A 15,111-nucleotide genomic window follows, 5' to 3' on the forward strand; every position below is an offset into this window, starting at 1 on the left:
CACATGTTTGCATAACTTTTTATTATTAGTCTGTCCACATCTCCAAAGCTCAAAATGCTCTGTCCCACTTTATGATGTCGTGAAGTGGTTGTTTTCAAGTTAACAGCTCCTTTTACCTTTTGGTTATTAACGATTGGCATGTCCAGGGCTGAAATCATCCAAATGATTCCAGTGAAGGTGTGTGGAGCACTTCCTGTATTACCACATGACATCACAAGGTGGAATAGAGTGTTTTCTGTTTGAGAGAAGAACTCAATATGCAGGGTTTGTGTGTTAAACATGTGTGAATGAAACAAAACACAACTCCAGGTATGTTTTTGATGAGGAAACAACATTATAACATAGATCAGGGAACAGTGTAATATGAGCTCTTTAAAACTTCCAAATAGCTAATATGTTTTATTACAAAGGCTCTATACAAGGTGGTCAGAGATGTCACAGTATAAGGTCTGATGTAGACTTGGTTTAGTCCTGTTCTTGTCCTGGTTAATTCTGGTCTAGGCTCAAATTTAGCCCTATGTTTTTTGGAACCTTTTTTTATTGAATACTTTCAACTGGACAAAGGCTTTTAAGAAGTTGACAGATTTAATTAGCTTTTGCTGTGGACCCTTCCTGAATGACTGAGGGATTATCATAGACTCTATATATAAATGGACATGGCTAACTTGCTAGCCTCCACATTCCAATTAAGAAATGAGCATGAACGCACTTCCGGCTGCGTCGATTCTGGCTCTAATTCACTTTCTATTGAAAATCTGTTGCCCCTCTCTCTGTAACTACTGCAGTGAGCCTCGTCATTTCGGTCTTAAAATGTTCGTGTTAACCCGTTCTACATGATTCTGGTGTTTTTATTTGGCTTTTTTGTCCATAAATCAAGATATGGACATTAATAACAGACGAATCAGGCACTTTCTATCCCCCGAGGTCGCTCCCACTAGCATTAACTCTGTATTGGCTGTTTGGTTGTGTATGATACTCACAGTCAGAATTCCAAATGTGGAACGTGCCTCTAAATTCTCCATTATAACTGCTAGAACCGATGAGCTTCATTTGACTAGAGCTGAACACTATGGGTAACTTCACACTCACTTAGTCCACTTCTTTATACTGTCTGTAAGTATTAACTGAATGACATTGTTTTAAACCACAATACGCAAATTATCTGAGATCTGGTTGTGTGTTTGTTGGTTTAGAGAGATACAGAGACAGGGCAACAGTGAGAGTCATGGATTGGGGCAAGAACTTGTGCTGTAACTCCTACAAATTACAATTACATGGCTAGAAGCACAAGTACAAGTTCAGCTACTCAAAAAATCCACTTAAAAGGACCATATTACACTTTTTTATGATCTGTTATAATGTTGTTTCCTCATCACAAACAGACCTGAAGTTGTGTTTTGTTTCATTCACACGTTTAACACGAGTTCTTCCCTCAAACAGAAAAAACTGTGTTCCACCTTGTGATCACAGGAGTCCATTTTGTGTAATATAGGACCTTTAATCGCAGTAACGTGAGTATTTGTTATTAGTTACTTTCCACCTGTGCTGTTTAGACGATTTACCAAACAAGGCCTGAAGTTATTTTTATTTGGCCTACTCTTGCAGACTTGGGTCTCTTAACATATCCAGATGGTACTTTACATGGGGAAATCTGGGACACGCTCGTGCTGAACTATAAGGCAGTATTTGTGAATTAAGTATATGTGGAAAAAAGCTAAAAAGAAATAAAAACATTGTCTGTGTTTAACTAGGCCAGCTGTGTGGTTTTACAGACTGATGTCAAAAGGCACAAATGGGGCTGTACAATAAGACAAAATATGAATCAATTAAAAAAAATTTAAAATCCAAATAATTTTTTTTTTCTTTCATATTGATCGCTCCCAATTTCCTGTTATTTTATGTATTTTGTTTTTATCTCATTAAAACAAATTTAAATGGTTTTGAATATTAATTTCCTGTACTGGCCGGCCCACCCCTGTTCTATTCACACATGTAACAACATTTAAGAGTGAATTTCGGCTTTTGTTGAAATTAGCGCGGTGTACAGATTAGCAACGTTAGCATAACAGAGAATAACAGTATATTTGTAACGGCAGAAACTCAACTGCTGTTTAAGAGCAGGTTCACAGAAGCAGGTGGACAGGAGGGAAAGTAACAAAAGTGTGATCAATATTTTAAATGTTGGATGTCAAACCTTATCCAAAAGCAGGGCATGTTTGATTTCCTAACTCGCACTCGGAACTGTTCTCTCTGTTTCTCCCAGTAGAAATTCTGAGATCATGGCACGTTCCAGTCGTCATGTGCCAGTCAGAACTCGAAAAAAGCTGACCTGCTGGATGTCTGGAATGCACCATTAAACACAGCCTGATAAGATTCCATTCCAAATAGGAAGTGAGCATGAGCGCACTTCCGGCTCCATCGACTTCGGTTTCAATTCACTTTCTATTGAAAAACTGTCACTCCTCTCTCTGTAACTGTCAGGCTCGTCATTTTTAGTTTTAAAATGTTAATATCATCCCGCTCTACATGATCCTGGTGTTTTTATGTCACTATTGTGTCCTTAAATCAAGATATGAACATCAATAACAGAAATCAGACACTTTTTTCCCTCAAGATGGCTTCCACTAGCGTTAGCAACAAGTTTGATTGACATTGTTGCTAAGCTTCCGCTCCCTGATAAACCAGAGGTGCAGCAGGAAGGAGCGTTACCTTCAACTGTCTTGTCCTGATTGGCTCTCTGGTTGCTATGACACTCGCGGCCGGAATTCCAAATACGGAACTCAACTCCAAATTCGTCGCTATAACTGTTAGCCTCGATGAGCTAGCAGTCTATGGAGCACACACACTTAAAGTATAAATTAAATTACAAATACATTACTTGACTAACTTAGCTCATCATTAAAATGAGTAAAATATGATAAAATGTCATAATTGCAAACACATACTGGTTTCAATACTAATACAAATACAAATACTAAAAATGAATATGTGCAATTATGTGTTTTTACAGGATGAACTCAAAACTTCGGTGCTAATGTAACTGTTGTCATGCTCTGTTTCTTTTTTCTCTAGCATAAAAGCATTTCTAAGTCTACACCGATCATCCGTGGGGTTCATGTTACTATTTTAGTTAATTGTCACAAATACCATGCATGAGGATCAGGTGTGCAAATGCCAAAATACAATTTACGTTCTCAGCAGCTGTTCTCACTGACTTTTTCTGCTCTTTTAGTCCATTTCATTGTCATTATTTTCACTATAATGGATATTGTATTCTCCTAAATTGGGGGTACCTCAAGGCAGTGTACTGGGGTCATATGTATTTGCATATCTTGATTTAAAATGTGCCTAATCTTTTCCCAAAAGTAGATACATTGAATAATATTAAATCATTTTTAATAAACACATAGCTGTACTTTCCTTTGTAATAGCAACACAGTGGTTTAATGACACAGTTGCTTATGTTTGGTGCCCAGTGTAGAAGACCTCTCCCTGCTAGCATACAATTGAACTTATATAGCTCAGTTTAGGGGCATTTAGGTGGGAGAGCAGATAAAAGCTAAAGATTAGAAAGAGCGTGGTTAGGCAGACTACTTCCGCTTCATGAGGTAGTCCGTGGTGGTCTGTCAGCAGCTTTAAAAACGAATTTGAAACTATGACTATTATTCCAGGCATTGAACAACCACAAATACGTTGCTCATTTCTGTGAAGTGGAAGGGGCTGCGGCTCTTGTGGAGACCTACTTGAAATATAAAAGAATATGACAGTTACACAAAAATTAGGCAAATGACATGGTATTTTTATTTTTGAAAGCAGTTGTTTAAAAAGGTACAATTGAACCAAACAAGTACAACTGATCTAAACAACTTTTGAATATTTTACAAGATTATACAGCAACTTCTTGAAAGGAAAATGATCTGTACCACTATCACTACATCTAACTTCTGTATACTTCGGCACATCTATCAAGTATACTTACTCTCAGGGAAAAACAACATCTTAACATTATTACAGTATCATTAAAGCTGGAGTGATGCTGCTATACTGTCAAATAAACTCAGACAAGAATGAAAGCGTAAAAGTATTTGTACAACATTGAATACAGGTATTTAGTACGCACTGCTACAAAAACTGAAATACTGCTACTAAAACTTCCGACCCAAGACCTCATACTATCTTTGTATCGACACTTTGCAGCTGATGCCATCAATATTCCCTGGGGGTGTGATGCTAACTGAAGGCACTACTCTGTCAGAAGCTCTATTAGACTTTAATCTGAGGTTTGTTTTGATCAGAAAGAGGTGGTTTAGTTGGAACTACAACAGATGAGCTGATGATTTGTGCTCTTAAATAAGTCTCTCTCACACAAAACTACAGTCACAAGCTAGATAGCATTAGCCAACAGTTTTTCAGTTTGTTACTCTCACCTTTTTGGTGAAATTCAAACTTAAACAGGACCATGAACGCTCATATAGATCACAGCCTCCTGAAAATCTACTTTGTGTTTGTCGTTGAGTTTTAAGACAGATCTTTGAATCTGCACTGTCACCATAATAACTGCTGAACATTCAACCACAGAGACACACATAGAACACCCCCAGTGTGATGTTACTGCCAAGAATCAACAACTTGCATCTTGTTATTATATTGATACAAAAGGCTAATCATATATTTTAAGATTAGATATAAGCGCAGATTTGAAACTCATTCCTTAGACTCTGGTTTGGTTGCTCTTTGACCCGTTCACGAACACGCCCCATTGCAGCAGCAGGGCTTCAGGAACTGGATGGGAGTGACGGGACTTGAACCACCCCTTTAGAGATGGACTCATGGGCGTAGCTTTATAAACCGTACAGAGGTCTCCGCTAAGGTTCGGAGCACACTGCACTTGCCACTTGACAAACAGTCGGCCATGTTGTAGGTTGCACACGTCAGTTTTGACCCCAACCGTAAGAACTCGATCACACTCTCCCAAAAGATCATCGTCCCATTTGTTGTCCTCATCCCACACTTCAAATCGAACTTTATTCCCCGCTAAAAGATTCACGTCGCCCCAGTCGATGACGTATTGAAAGTGAGGGTTGTTATTGTTCCAGATGACATTTGTTCTCCATAGTGTCTTTCCTCTGTAGACTTTTACGTATGCGTCTGTGGCTGTGGTTGTGTCGCCCCAGAGGTTTTCAGCCCTTTGCACCGTGATGACCACCCGGGCCAAGCCTTTCTGAGTGGGGCAGCAGTCCTGATTTACTCCTGCGTTGTTGTGGCACTGACAGACACAGGAGTCCCGGGAGTTTGTCCTGACTCCGGCGGAACAAGAGGAGCTGCAGTTCCTCCACAGGCCTTTCTCCAGGATGTAGTGGCTGATGGCGGAGCGGAGGTTGGAGTGGGAGGGAGACTGGCGAGGCAGCAGCTGGTGCAAAGGATCCAGGGAGTAGGAGAGGATGTCTGGGTGCTGGGGCAGTGTGCTCAGCCAGTCTTTGTAGGCTGAAGGCTCTTTGTCTGCAGAGAACAGCAGGTCCGGCTCTGTGGTGTGGCCTCCTCTAATCTCTGTGAACCTGGAAAATATGCAACACATGTTAATTTACTTATGATCTGGATTGGTCCTCTACCAACTCAGATCAATCACTTAAATGCAAAGTACTGTACAAATCACACATCTGCACTAACAAATGAGTTTAATTGGTTGGCGCAGATCATCTCCAGACAGTCCCTCCTACTTTTTGTTTGATTGCAGAAGGGTCTGAAACTAATTCTCATTTTAAGTCTATTTATTTTTTTGTGGTTTTGCTTTTATTTGATTGCATACATGTTTTGTTGTTTTGGGACTATTACAATCACATTTTTTGCAATACCTTTTGTTGTTTTCTTTTCGGAAACAGCTTGTCAGATATGCTGTATAAATGAAGTGGATTTGGATTTTGCAAAGTATTGCAAACACAGTTGTGGTATTGGCTATCCAGGTAAACAATCAAATGAGTGACGGACTGGATGTTTCAGACCTGTCGTTGAAGGAGCTGGCGAAGGAGGACTTCTTTTCTGACTTCTGGATGTCTGATTTGCAGTGTTTGCTCTCAGCTTTAGCCTCAGTTCTGATGTAGCTGGCAGACGCCTCCACCTCCAGACAGGCCTGTACCTCCTCTGCACTGAGGCCCTCCAGACTAGCCTCACACTCACGGATACTGGTCACTGACTTCACACTGCCCCCGATGCGCACCTGAAACACACAGCATTGCTTTCACTGTTGCCGGGGAAGACGGGTATCATCTGCACACTATTTTAGCTTCCTTCTACTGTCCAAAAGCATGCTTGAGTACGTGAAATCATTTATCTTTCTCTTAGTTTTGTTTGAGGTCACAGGTGGCTAGAACCTTTCCAGACTAGAACCTTTTCCCCAGACAAGATTTATGGTGCTAAAGATTCATTATGTAACTTTTCTGGTGTGCGATATACCACCTGCTTGTCTTCATGGAGATATTGTTTTGCCCGGAATGGTCCACAGTATAACAATAAACGAATCTATGTTGCATTTATTCGGTTACAGGTGTTTTTATCGCTCTTGAATACCCAAAAAACATGCATTCTTACTGTTCGCAGAGCTGTAGTTTGGCCCAGTGAAGTGCCCACGGTGATAATTACATTCACTCAATCATTGTTACATTGTGGAACTTTCTTGGCAAAGCAATAACGTCACCATAGCGACAAGCAGGTGGCAAACCCTTCAAGTCAATTAGTGCAGATTTTCTGAAACATTTGCTTATATCAGCGTGTTTCAGACGACAGCACAACATTCTACGGGCCGAAAATATTTGATACAGATGCAAGCAGATAAAATTTATATTGTTAAAATGTAGATTTCTAGGGTCGAGTCTCTAATCAGGTTCAACATTTGTGCAGTGCATTTACGTAAACTGTTATTACCATGGTGATGTAGTGAGTGCCAAATTTGTTAATGAATCCGTAAAATTGCTGTTTGGTTTTAGCCGTGTAGGTTTTGGGGAGTTGACTTATTGCTTGACGAAATTCATGGTGCAGTGTCGGGGTTGTGGAAACCCGGTATCTGGAAGTAGAAATAGAGTAGCATTAGTAATAGTGCAAGCAAGTTCACGTGTGCAGAAATAATCGTTTTACTAGTCGATAAAATAAAATTTAAAAAAGGCTGACTAGTCCATCTCATCCGTGCGGGAAGGAGGGGACTAGTATTTTTCTGTTTATCTGACTAGTAAAACGATTATTTCTATTGCATTTTCAGATGTTTTCAGTACATTTTATCCACGTAAAAATGTAAATATAGAAAGTAAAGGTTTATAAATCTCTCTAAAATAACCTTTGGTTGCTTTTCAAAACAGGAAAAGATAAGCAGCACGTTAAGTTCACCTGTAGTACTCGCAGGCCATGCTCTGAGTTGCGAAGCTGTATTTGTCTTCTTTGCTTTTCGCCATGGAATATTCGGCTATTTTCGATTGTGTACCTGCTAACATTAAGTTAGTGCTAGCAGCTCCCACAGAGATATCCAAGCTGCTTTTCCAGTTGTTTTCGATGGATGCAGTGTTGGAATTAAGCAGAGACTCGCTGGACTTATGGAGCTGGCTTTTCACTTTGGCGCTACATGAGCTCTTGGCTCTCCAGTCCACTACTGACAGAGGCAGCTTTTGTTTCTTATTTTCCAAAAAAGGATTTGAACATAGGGTGCAGGTCTTGTCTTTACGTCGCCACTTATTCATGTTGATCACATACACTCCTTTTTGTTCCATTTTGGTGATATCGAATCCTTCTCCGCCCAAATTTGTCCCAGGAGCAAAATCAGCCTCCAGACACTCTTTGGGAATTCCATCTGAGCAGTGCTGGAGGGAATCGTGAGCGAGGAACAGCAGATGAATGCCGACGAGAAGAACAAACATGGTCCCGTAAGATGGTGACACAAACTGTGAAGAAAGAAAAATAAATAAATAAGAATATATACAATCAGTGCATTTACTTTAAAGACATTGGTTCAGCGTTTTCATTAGCAACAGTGAGCAGGTCCATCACTCCATCCATAGTTTTATTTTCAGACATGGAATATTTGTATTTTCTCTCTGTGTAGGTTTCAATCATAGACACTATAAAGAAGTGGACTAAGTGAGTGTGGCGTCACCCGAAGCTTTTGGCTCCAGTCAAATGAAGCTCATCGAGGCTCCTGATTTGTCTGTTATTAATGTTTATATCTTGAGTTACGTACACAATAGTGAAATAAAAACACCAGGATCATGTAGAGAGGGTTAATACGCACACGTTAAGACCAAATGACAAGGCTTATTGCAGCAGTTACAGAGAGAGGGGCAACAATTTTTTCAATGTAAAATGAATTGGAGCGGCTAGCAGGTTAGCTATGTCCTTTTATATATACAGTCTATGGTTTTAATGCAAGGTCATCCTAACCAAGATCTTGACTTAATGATAATTATTTACCAACTTCAGAAACTGTTTATCTTTTGCTATTTTGAAAGTTGTCAGAGATGAGAAGCCTTCACTCACTATATTTAAATTTTTACTTGGTTAAAATATACTTAAAATGTCTCAAAGTACAACAGAAATAATCGTTTTGCTGTTCGACTAAACAAAAAAAATGCTAGCTCCATGGATGAGGCAAAACAATTATTTCTGTTGTATTTTGAGACATTTTAAGTACATTTTACCCAAGTCAAAATTAAAATATACTGAGTGAGGGCAAGGCAAGTTTATTTCTATAGCACAATTTGTACACGAAGGCGTATAAATCAAGAATATTTTTTTTAATAAATTGAGAAAAATCAGAATAAAATTGTTCAAAATCAGAAATTGTTTATTCTTCTAGACATTTTGATTTATAAATGACGCTGCCTTTTTATAAAACGTCTTTTGACATGTGTTATAGAGTCTATTTATTCCACACTTATGGTCAAAAATGTGGTGTGATCGGTATTAGATAAAAGTCAGATTGGCAGCCAGAAATTAGACTGTACGCCCCTAAGCATTGTGGGTACAGATGGAGCTTAGTGCAAATATTTTCCAGGACTGATTAATGAAATGGGAAACAACTTCTTGCAGCATCTACACAAATAAATGCCAGACTACATGTTGCAATTTAAGGTCTGCAAAACACCGAAGCTAAACGCTGAAACTGGGCCAGAGATCGGCTGGATAAAATGCAAAGTTATTTAAATATAAACAAACAAACGTATACTCACTTGTGTCTTGTCTACATGCCTCGATTTGACTGAAGGGAGAGAGGGCGAAGGCAATTCTTTTATACTCTGCTCAGGTGGGGTTTCGCTTTAGACACAACGGAAAAAGATCTGAGTCAAACCCACAAAACATTCTGTGGTTCGTCTAAAGAAGCCCCTCGTATACTGCACATCACGCTCTCTTTGTTTTACCGGAAAACTCTGAACATTTAAAGTGTGTTTATGACATGTTTTTAGCATTATAGCATGAGTTACTGAGATAATAACTGTGTAAATGTTTATCGTAGTTTTATATATGGTTGTATATATGACTGGAAATAGCTAAAGTGCTAGTCTCATTTCAAAAAGGAAGTGATTCTGGCTCCATCGACTCTGGCTCCAATTCATTTTCCATTGAAAAACTGTGGCCCCTCTCTGTGTAACTGTTGCAGAGCTACAGAATGAGGGGTGTGTGTGTGTGTGTGTGTGTGTGTATGTGTGACGGGGGGGTGTGTGTGAGTGTGTGTTTGTGTGTGAGTGCTTGTGTGTAAATGTATGTGTGAGTATGTGTGCAAGTGTGTGTGTTTGTGTATGAATTATGTATGAGAGTGTATGTGTGTGCGCGTGTGTTGGGGTGTGTGTGTATGTGTGTGTGTGAGTGTTTGTGTAGGCGTGTGTTTGTGTGAGTGTATGTGTGAGTGGGTGTGTGCATGTGTGTGTGAATGTTTGTGTGAATGTGTATGTGTTTGTGTGTGAGCACGTGAGGGTGTGTGTGTGCGCGTGTGTGAAAGTGCTTGTGTATGAATGTATGTGTTTGTGTGAGTGTGTCTGTGTGTGTGAGCGTGTGCGTGTGTTTGTGTGTGCGCTTGTGTGTGTTTGTGTATGTGTGTGTGTGTGTGTTTGTGTTTGTGTGTATGTACCTGTGTACCCTTATATCATGTTTTCTTTTGTGTTTCATGTCCTGGGGTTTATCCTTTTACTAAATAAAACATCAAAATAAAACCAAACTCCTAAAAAGGACCATAAACACTCGTATCGATCACAGGCTCCTGAAAATGTGCTGTTTAAATCCATTTTGTATTTTTCCTTGAGTTTTCAGACCATCTAAAAACTTTGTGTGACAGTGTTTGCTAATGTGTGCATTGTGTCACCGTGGTAACCGCTGAACATTCTGCCATAGAAATACAGTTACTTTATAAATCTTTGTTACTTTGCTATAGGCCTATGTAATGTTTGTATTGTCCACTATGCCACAAAGACCTTTTCCCCACAGAAATAACACGAGCTTATTTACTCACAAGTCTTGACCTTTACTTGATAAACAGACACTGACTAAAACAGAACAACAGAAGCATCTAAACTACACGGGACTCAGCCTTCTCTGAGCCTCTGCTGCAGGCTCCAACCTGCCTTTACATTGTGCAATCTTTTCAAAACAGCTGTGCATGCATCTGTATTCAACTATTGCGTTACTGAACAGTTCAAATATATGTATAGGCTGGATCAAAACATTAGCCTGTAACTATAGAAATTACATTAAAGGTCCTATATTACGCAAAATGGACTCGTGTGAGCTTTAAGTGATGTTATAATGTTGTTACTTCATCAAAAACATACCTGGAGTTGCGTTTTGTTTCATTCACACATGTTTGAGTTACACTTTATTATTCGTGTGTCTACATCTCCAAAGCTCAAATTACTCTGTTCCACCTTGTGATGTCATGAAGTGGTAGTTTTAACAAATTAACAGCTACTTTTTACCTTTAGTTTAATAGAAATTGGCAATTCCATGGCCAAAAGTATCCAAATGATTCTACTGAAGGTGTGTGGAGTTTAAAAACACAGTCGAGCACTTCCTGTATTACCACATGATGACATCACAAGGTGGAACAGAGTATTTTCTGTCTGAGAGAAGAACTCATATATAGGGGTTGTGTGTTAAAAATGTGTGAATGAAACAAAACACAACTCCAGGTCTGTTTGTGATGAGGAAACAACATTATAACATAGATCAGAAATAGCGTAACATGGGCCCTTTAAACTGTCGTCGATCTTGTGCTTTTATTATTCAAAAATATTCATAGTATCTTCCACATGTTTTTAAAAGGTGTTACCTGCTCTGAACAACACCATCAAAGGCCCTTTCACTGCACAGATACAAACAACTGGCTTGAAACTAATGTCAAATGTTTAGATTAAAACTGGAAGTTGTAAAATCCCTCTATCAAAATAAAACAAAACAAAAAACATGGGATATTTGTAGGTACAAGTGAACAGTGGTGGAAGAACTTGACTGAAAAATAAAAAAGTACTTTGAACTAACTACTTTGAGTTCAAGCTTTGGATTTGAGCAAACAAAAATAAATACACAAAATTCAGAAGAAACAATAAGAAATTGATTCGTATTTTTACTGTGACCAAAATATGTATAATTTTAAATCAGTATCACTGCATTTACACTTTAACAAATGAACAACACTTGTGTGAAATATTTATTTACTTTTTACTCCTACATTTTTAAACAGGTACTTCAATATTTTTATTTAAGTATGGTAGATTTTTTCATGTGATACTTTTACTTTTACTTAAGTAACTTTTTGCAGCTGTATCTGTATTTTTACTTAAGTAGGCGATAGTTTTACTTTACTAACTTTTTACCTGTGTATCTGTACTTTTACTTACATAGGCAATGCTTTTACTTTTACTTGAGTAACTTTTCACCTCTGTATCTGAGTATCTGTATCCAACACACTGGTGCAGATATCTAAAGTTTGTACTTAAACATAGTACTTTACTCCTTTCACTTCATTCCATTCCACCACTGAAACTAAATGACTAAAGCTGTTCACAGATTTACTACTCTGCCCATTTAAAAGTAATGAGTAATTTTTGCCATTGTGCTTATTTGACTTGCAAGTATCAGCGTGGGACAGAATAATTCGGAAACTAGGTGAAGGTTTTCATGACGACCACCAGCCCAAGTCATTCACACCACGCTGCAAAGGTGTAAAACTGTCAACCGTCTGTTATTACGGGACGTTAGCCACCATAAATAAGAAATGTACTTATGTTTTCTGAGTCCGAAATGTAAAATATCAAACGCATTCGTGCAAAATTAAACCAAGAAAAACAGCGCAGTGGGACGAATAGGCCGAGTTTGAATATTGTTCATACGTGTGTGATCGGTGCACTTCTCCGTTGTGTTGTTTTGTGTAGTTTGTGATGCAATAAGGAGCCACGGGACACAGAGGGAACTTTTGGATTCGCTCTCTGTTTAATCTGGTTCATAATAACAGAAAGTAGGATCAACATGTGCCACTGTTCATTGGTCTAGCCCCAACTACACGGGAGAAGATAATGCACAGAGTTAGCATCTCCCTGCACATGTTTAATAAATTAAAACAATGGAGAAACATCAGAGCTCAATATCAACTGAAATACAACTAAAATTAAAGGCAAATAATCATAAAAGTACACTTAAATCATGGGATTACAATACATGACTGACCTCTTCCCAAAACTGTATTTATAAAGGCTTTTTCCCTTTGTAAATCCAGTATTGAGAGAGAAGAGGTCAAAGGTCAAACTCCGAATTTATACCAAGGGCAAGGCGAAGATCACAGGAAGAAGAAACAAAAACACAAAAGAAAAGATTGGGGGACCAACGCTGCACCGTAAATCGAACGCCAAGTATGAACAAAACCGTGCTAAACAAAAGCAAGATTTTTTTGTAATTATACAGCTTTGTAAATCCAGTACTGAGGAGAGGTCAAAGGTCAAACTCTGAATTTATACCTAGGACAAGCAGAAGATCACGTGAAGAAGAAACAAAAACACAGAAGAAGTGGCTGGAGGACCAACGCTGCACTGTAAACCGAATGCAAAGTATTAACAAAAGCACCATTCTGTGTAATTATACAGATATATATGAAGTTAAAATACTTTCACATTGAGTTGGATAATAGGCATATTTGTGTAGAAGCGTGACATGGAATTAAAACACTTTATTTTTATACCTGTCGTACCTTTGTGTGGTTTAATTTATCACGAATTAGAGAAGGAGAATTCGCACACACCACAAAAGAGGTGTTATCTAGTTTTCTCACTTAGGCCATGCAGTTTAAAGCCTAACATGAGAAAGAGTGGGCTGTATGAGTCCCCCCTCAACATGTCCCCCCTCAACACGTCCACACTAGTTCTCTAGAACAAATACACAGGGTTGTGCTGTGTTTGATTGCTTTTATTTCTTTGGAAACCCGTTTATGAAATGTGCTAGACTGCATAAATAAAGTGGGCTGGATTATTTACAAAATGCGTATTTTTGGTGCCTATAGGATATTTTTATACGTCCCATCACTGTCTACACACAATATAACATAGTCCTAGCTGCAGTGGCGGAAGGTAACGAAGTATAAGTAGTAAAGTACTGCACTTGAGTCACTTTTCAATGTCTACTTTTCTACTTTTACTTCATTACCTCTGCTCTACAGGTTTCTACTCCACTACTTTTCATATGATTTTAGGGATTATGTTTGTGGTAACATCCTGACTAAAGTTTTCGAGTACAAACTTTGGCTTTGTGCAAATAAAAATGACAAAATAACAAAATTCATAAGAAAAAATTAAGTCCATGATTCATATTCTTACTCTTGACCAAAATATACATCAATTTTTAATCAAATATCACTACATTTGCACTTACTTTTTACTCTTAAACCACATTTTTAAATGGGTACTTAAACACTTTTGCTCAAGTATGTATAGATTTTTTCATGTGATACTTTTACTTTTACCTGAGTAACTTTTTGTCTCTGTATAATCAGGGGTTAAAGGATAAAAACCCCTTTTTTTAATCAACACTGTAATATCCTAAGTAAATATAAAATGTTCAGTTACAACAGTTTCATTTTGTCAATAAATCTAAGATATTTATTCAAAATTATTAATAATGCAGCTCCACCTACACTAAGAAAATGTATTAAACAAACTCCCCGATCCACTCAGTCTCTGTGAACACAAATTACATAGATCCAAAAAGATTCTGGGCCTTTGCTCAGTCGCCTTTTCATTTCAAACCATTAGACACTGAATCAGCTCCAGTTTGAAATTTGAATAGATTGTATATTTGAATAATTGTACTAGAACTAGAAATGAAAAAGTACATTTCAGATAATCAAATGTGTCACATCAGTCGAGTTCATTTGTTCTGTTCTGTTTCACTGTAAAAAACCTGCACATAATGATTTTTATATTGGTTTGGACTGTAGGAAACATCAGGTATTGGACATCAGGACATTTATTGTATTTTATTGCTAATATTAACAATGAACTGTTTGTCTTATAATGTAACTATAATGAAATGTGCATTTTAATGTGTGTTCACCTGCACAGAGACCAGACATGGAAAACAGCAGCAGCTAAATCTGGTGCAAATCATCTTTTCTTTTGTAAGATTCATGAATTTGTACATGGTCCCTGACAAATAAAGAAGAAGGAAAGAAAGAAAGAAAAGTATCTGTACTTTTACTTAAGGTGGTGATACTTTTAATTTTACTTGAGTAACTTTCTGCCTCTTTATCTGTAGTTTTACTTAAGTTGACGATACCTTTACTTTTACTTAAGTAACTTTTCGCCTCTGTATCTGTACTTTTACTTCAGTAGGCGATACTTTTACTTTTACTTGAGTAACTTTTCGTCTCTGTATCTGTACTTTTACTTAAGTAGATGATAGTTTTAGTTTTACTTTAGTAATTTTTTGCCTCTGTATCTGTACTTTTACTTAAATAGGCAATATTTTTACTTGAGTAACTTTTTGCCTCTATATCTGCACTTTTACTTAAGTAACAACAGTGAGTGCTTCATCCACCCCTTCTTACTTAATCACCCATTTACCTCCATGTTTTTCATTGATCCTTTTATTGTGAAAGGC

General features: G+C 37.9%; 1 protein-coding gene across 1 annotated transcript; it reads right to left on the bottom strand.

Annotated features, from left to right (window-relative positions):
* Positions 1–3,780: 3,780 nt before the first annotated feature.
* Positions 3,781–9,231, bottom strand: LOC117375537 (perforin-1-like). Its single transcript, XM_033971859.2, has 5 exons — positions 9,207–9,231; positions 7,375–7,922; positions 6,919–7,057; positions 6,000–6,214; positions 3,781–5,555 (listed from the first exon to the last, which is right to left on the bottom strand). The coding sequence occupies exons 2-5, from the start codon at positions 7,896–7,898 to the stop codon at positions 4,712–4,714; spliced, it is 1,722 nt and encodes a 573-aa protein (XP_033827750.1). The 5' UTR covers positions 7,899–7,922; positions 9,207–9,231; the 3' UTR covers positions 3,781–4,711.
* Between the last annotated feature and the right edge of the window lie 5,880 nt (positions 9,232–15,111).

Source organism: Periophthalmus magnuspinnatus, chromosome 8 (genome assembly GCF_009829125.3).
Source record: "Periophthalmus magnuspinnatus isolate fPerMag1 chromosome 8, fPerMag1.2.pri, whole genome shotgun sequence".
NCBI lineage: Eukaryota > Metazoa > Chordata > Actinopteri > Gobiiformes > Gobiidae > Periophthalmus > Periophthalmus magnuspinnatus.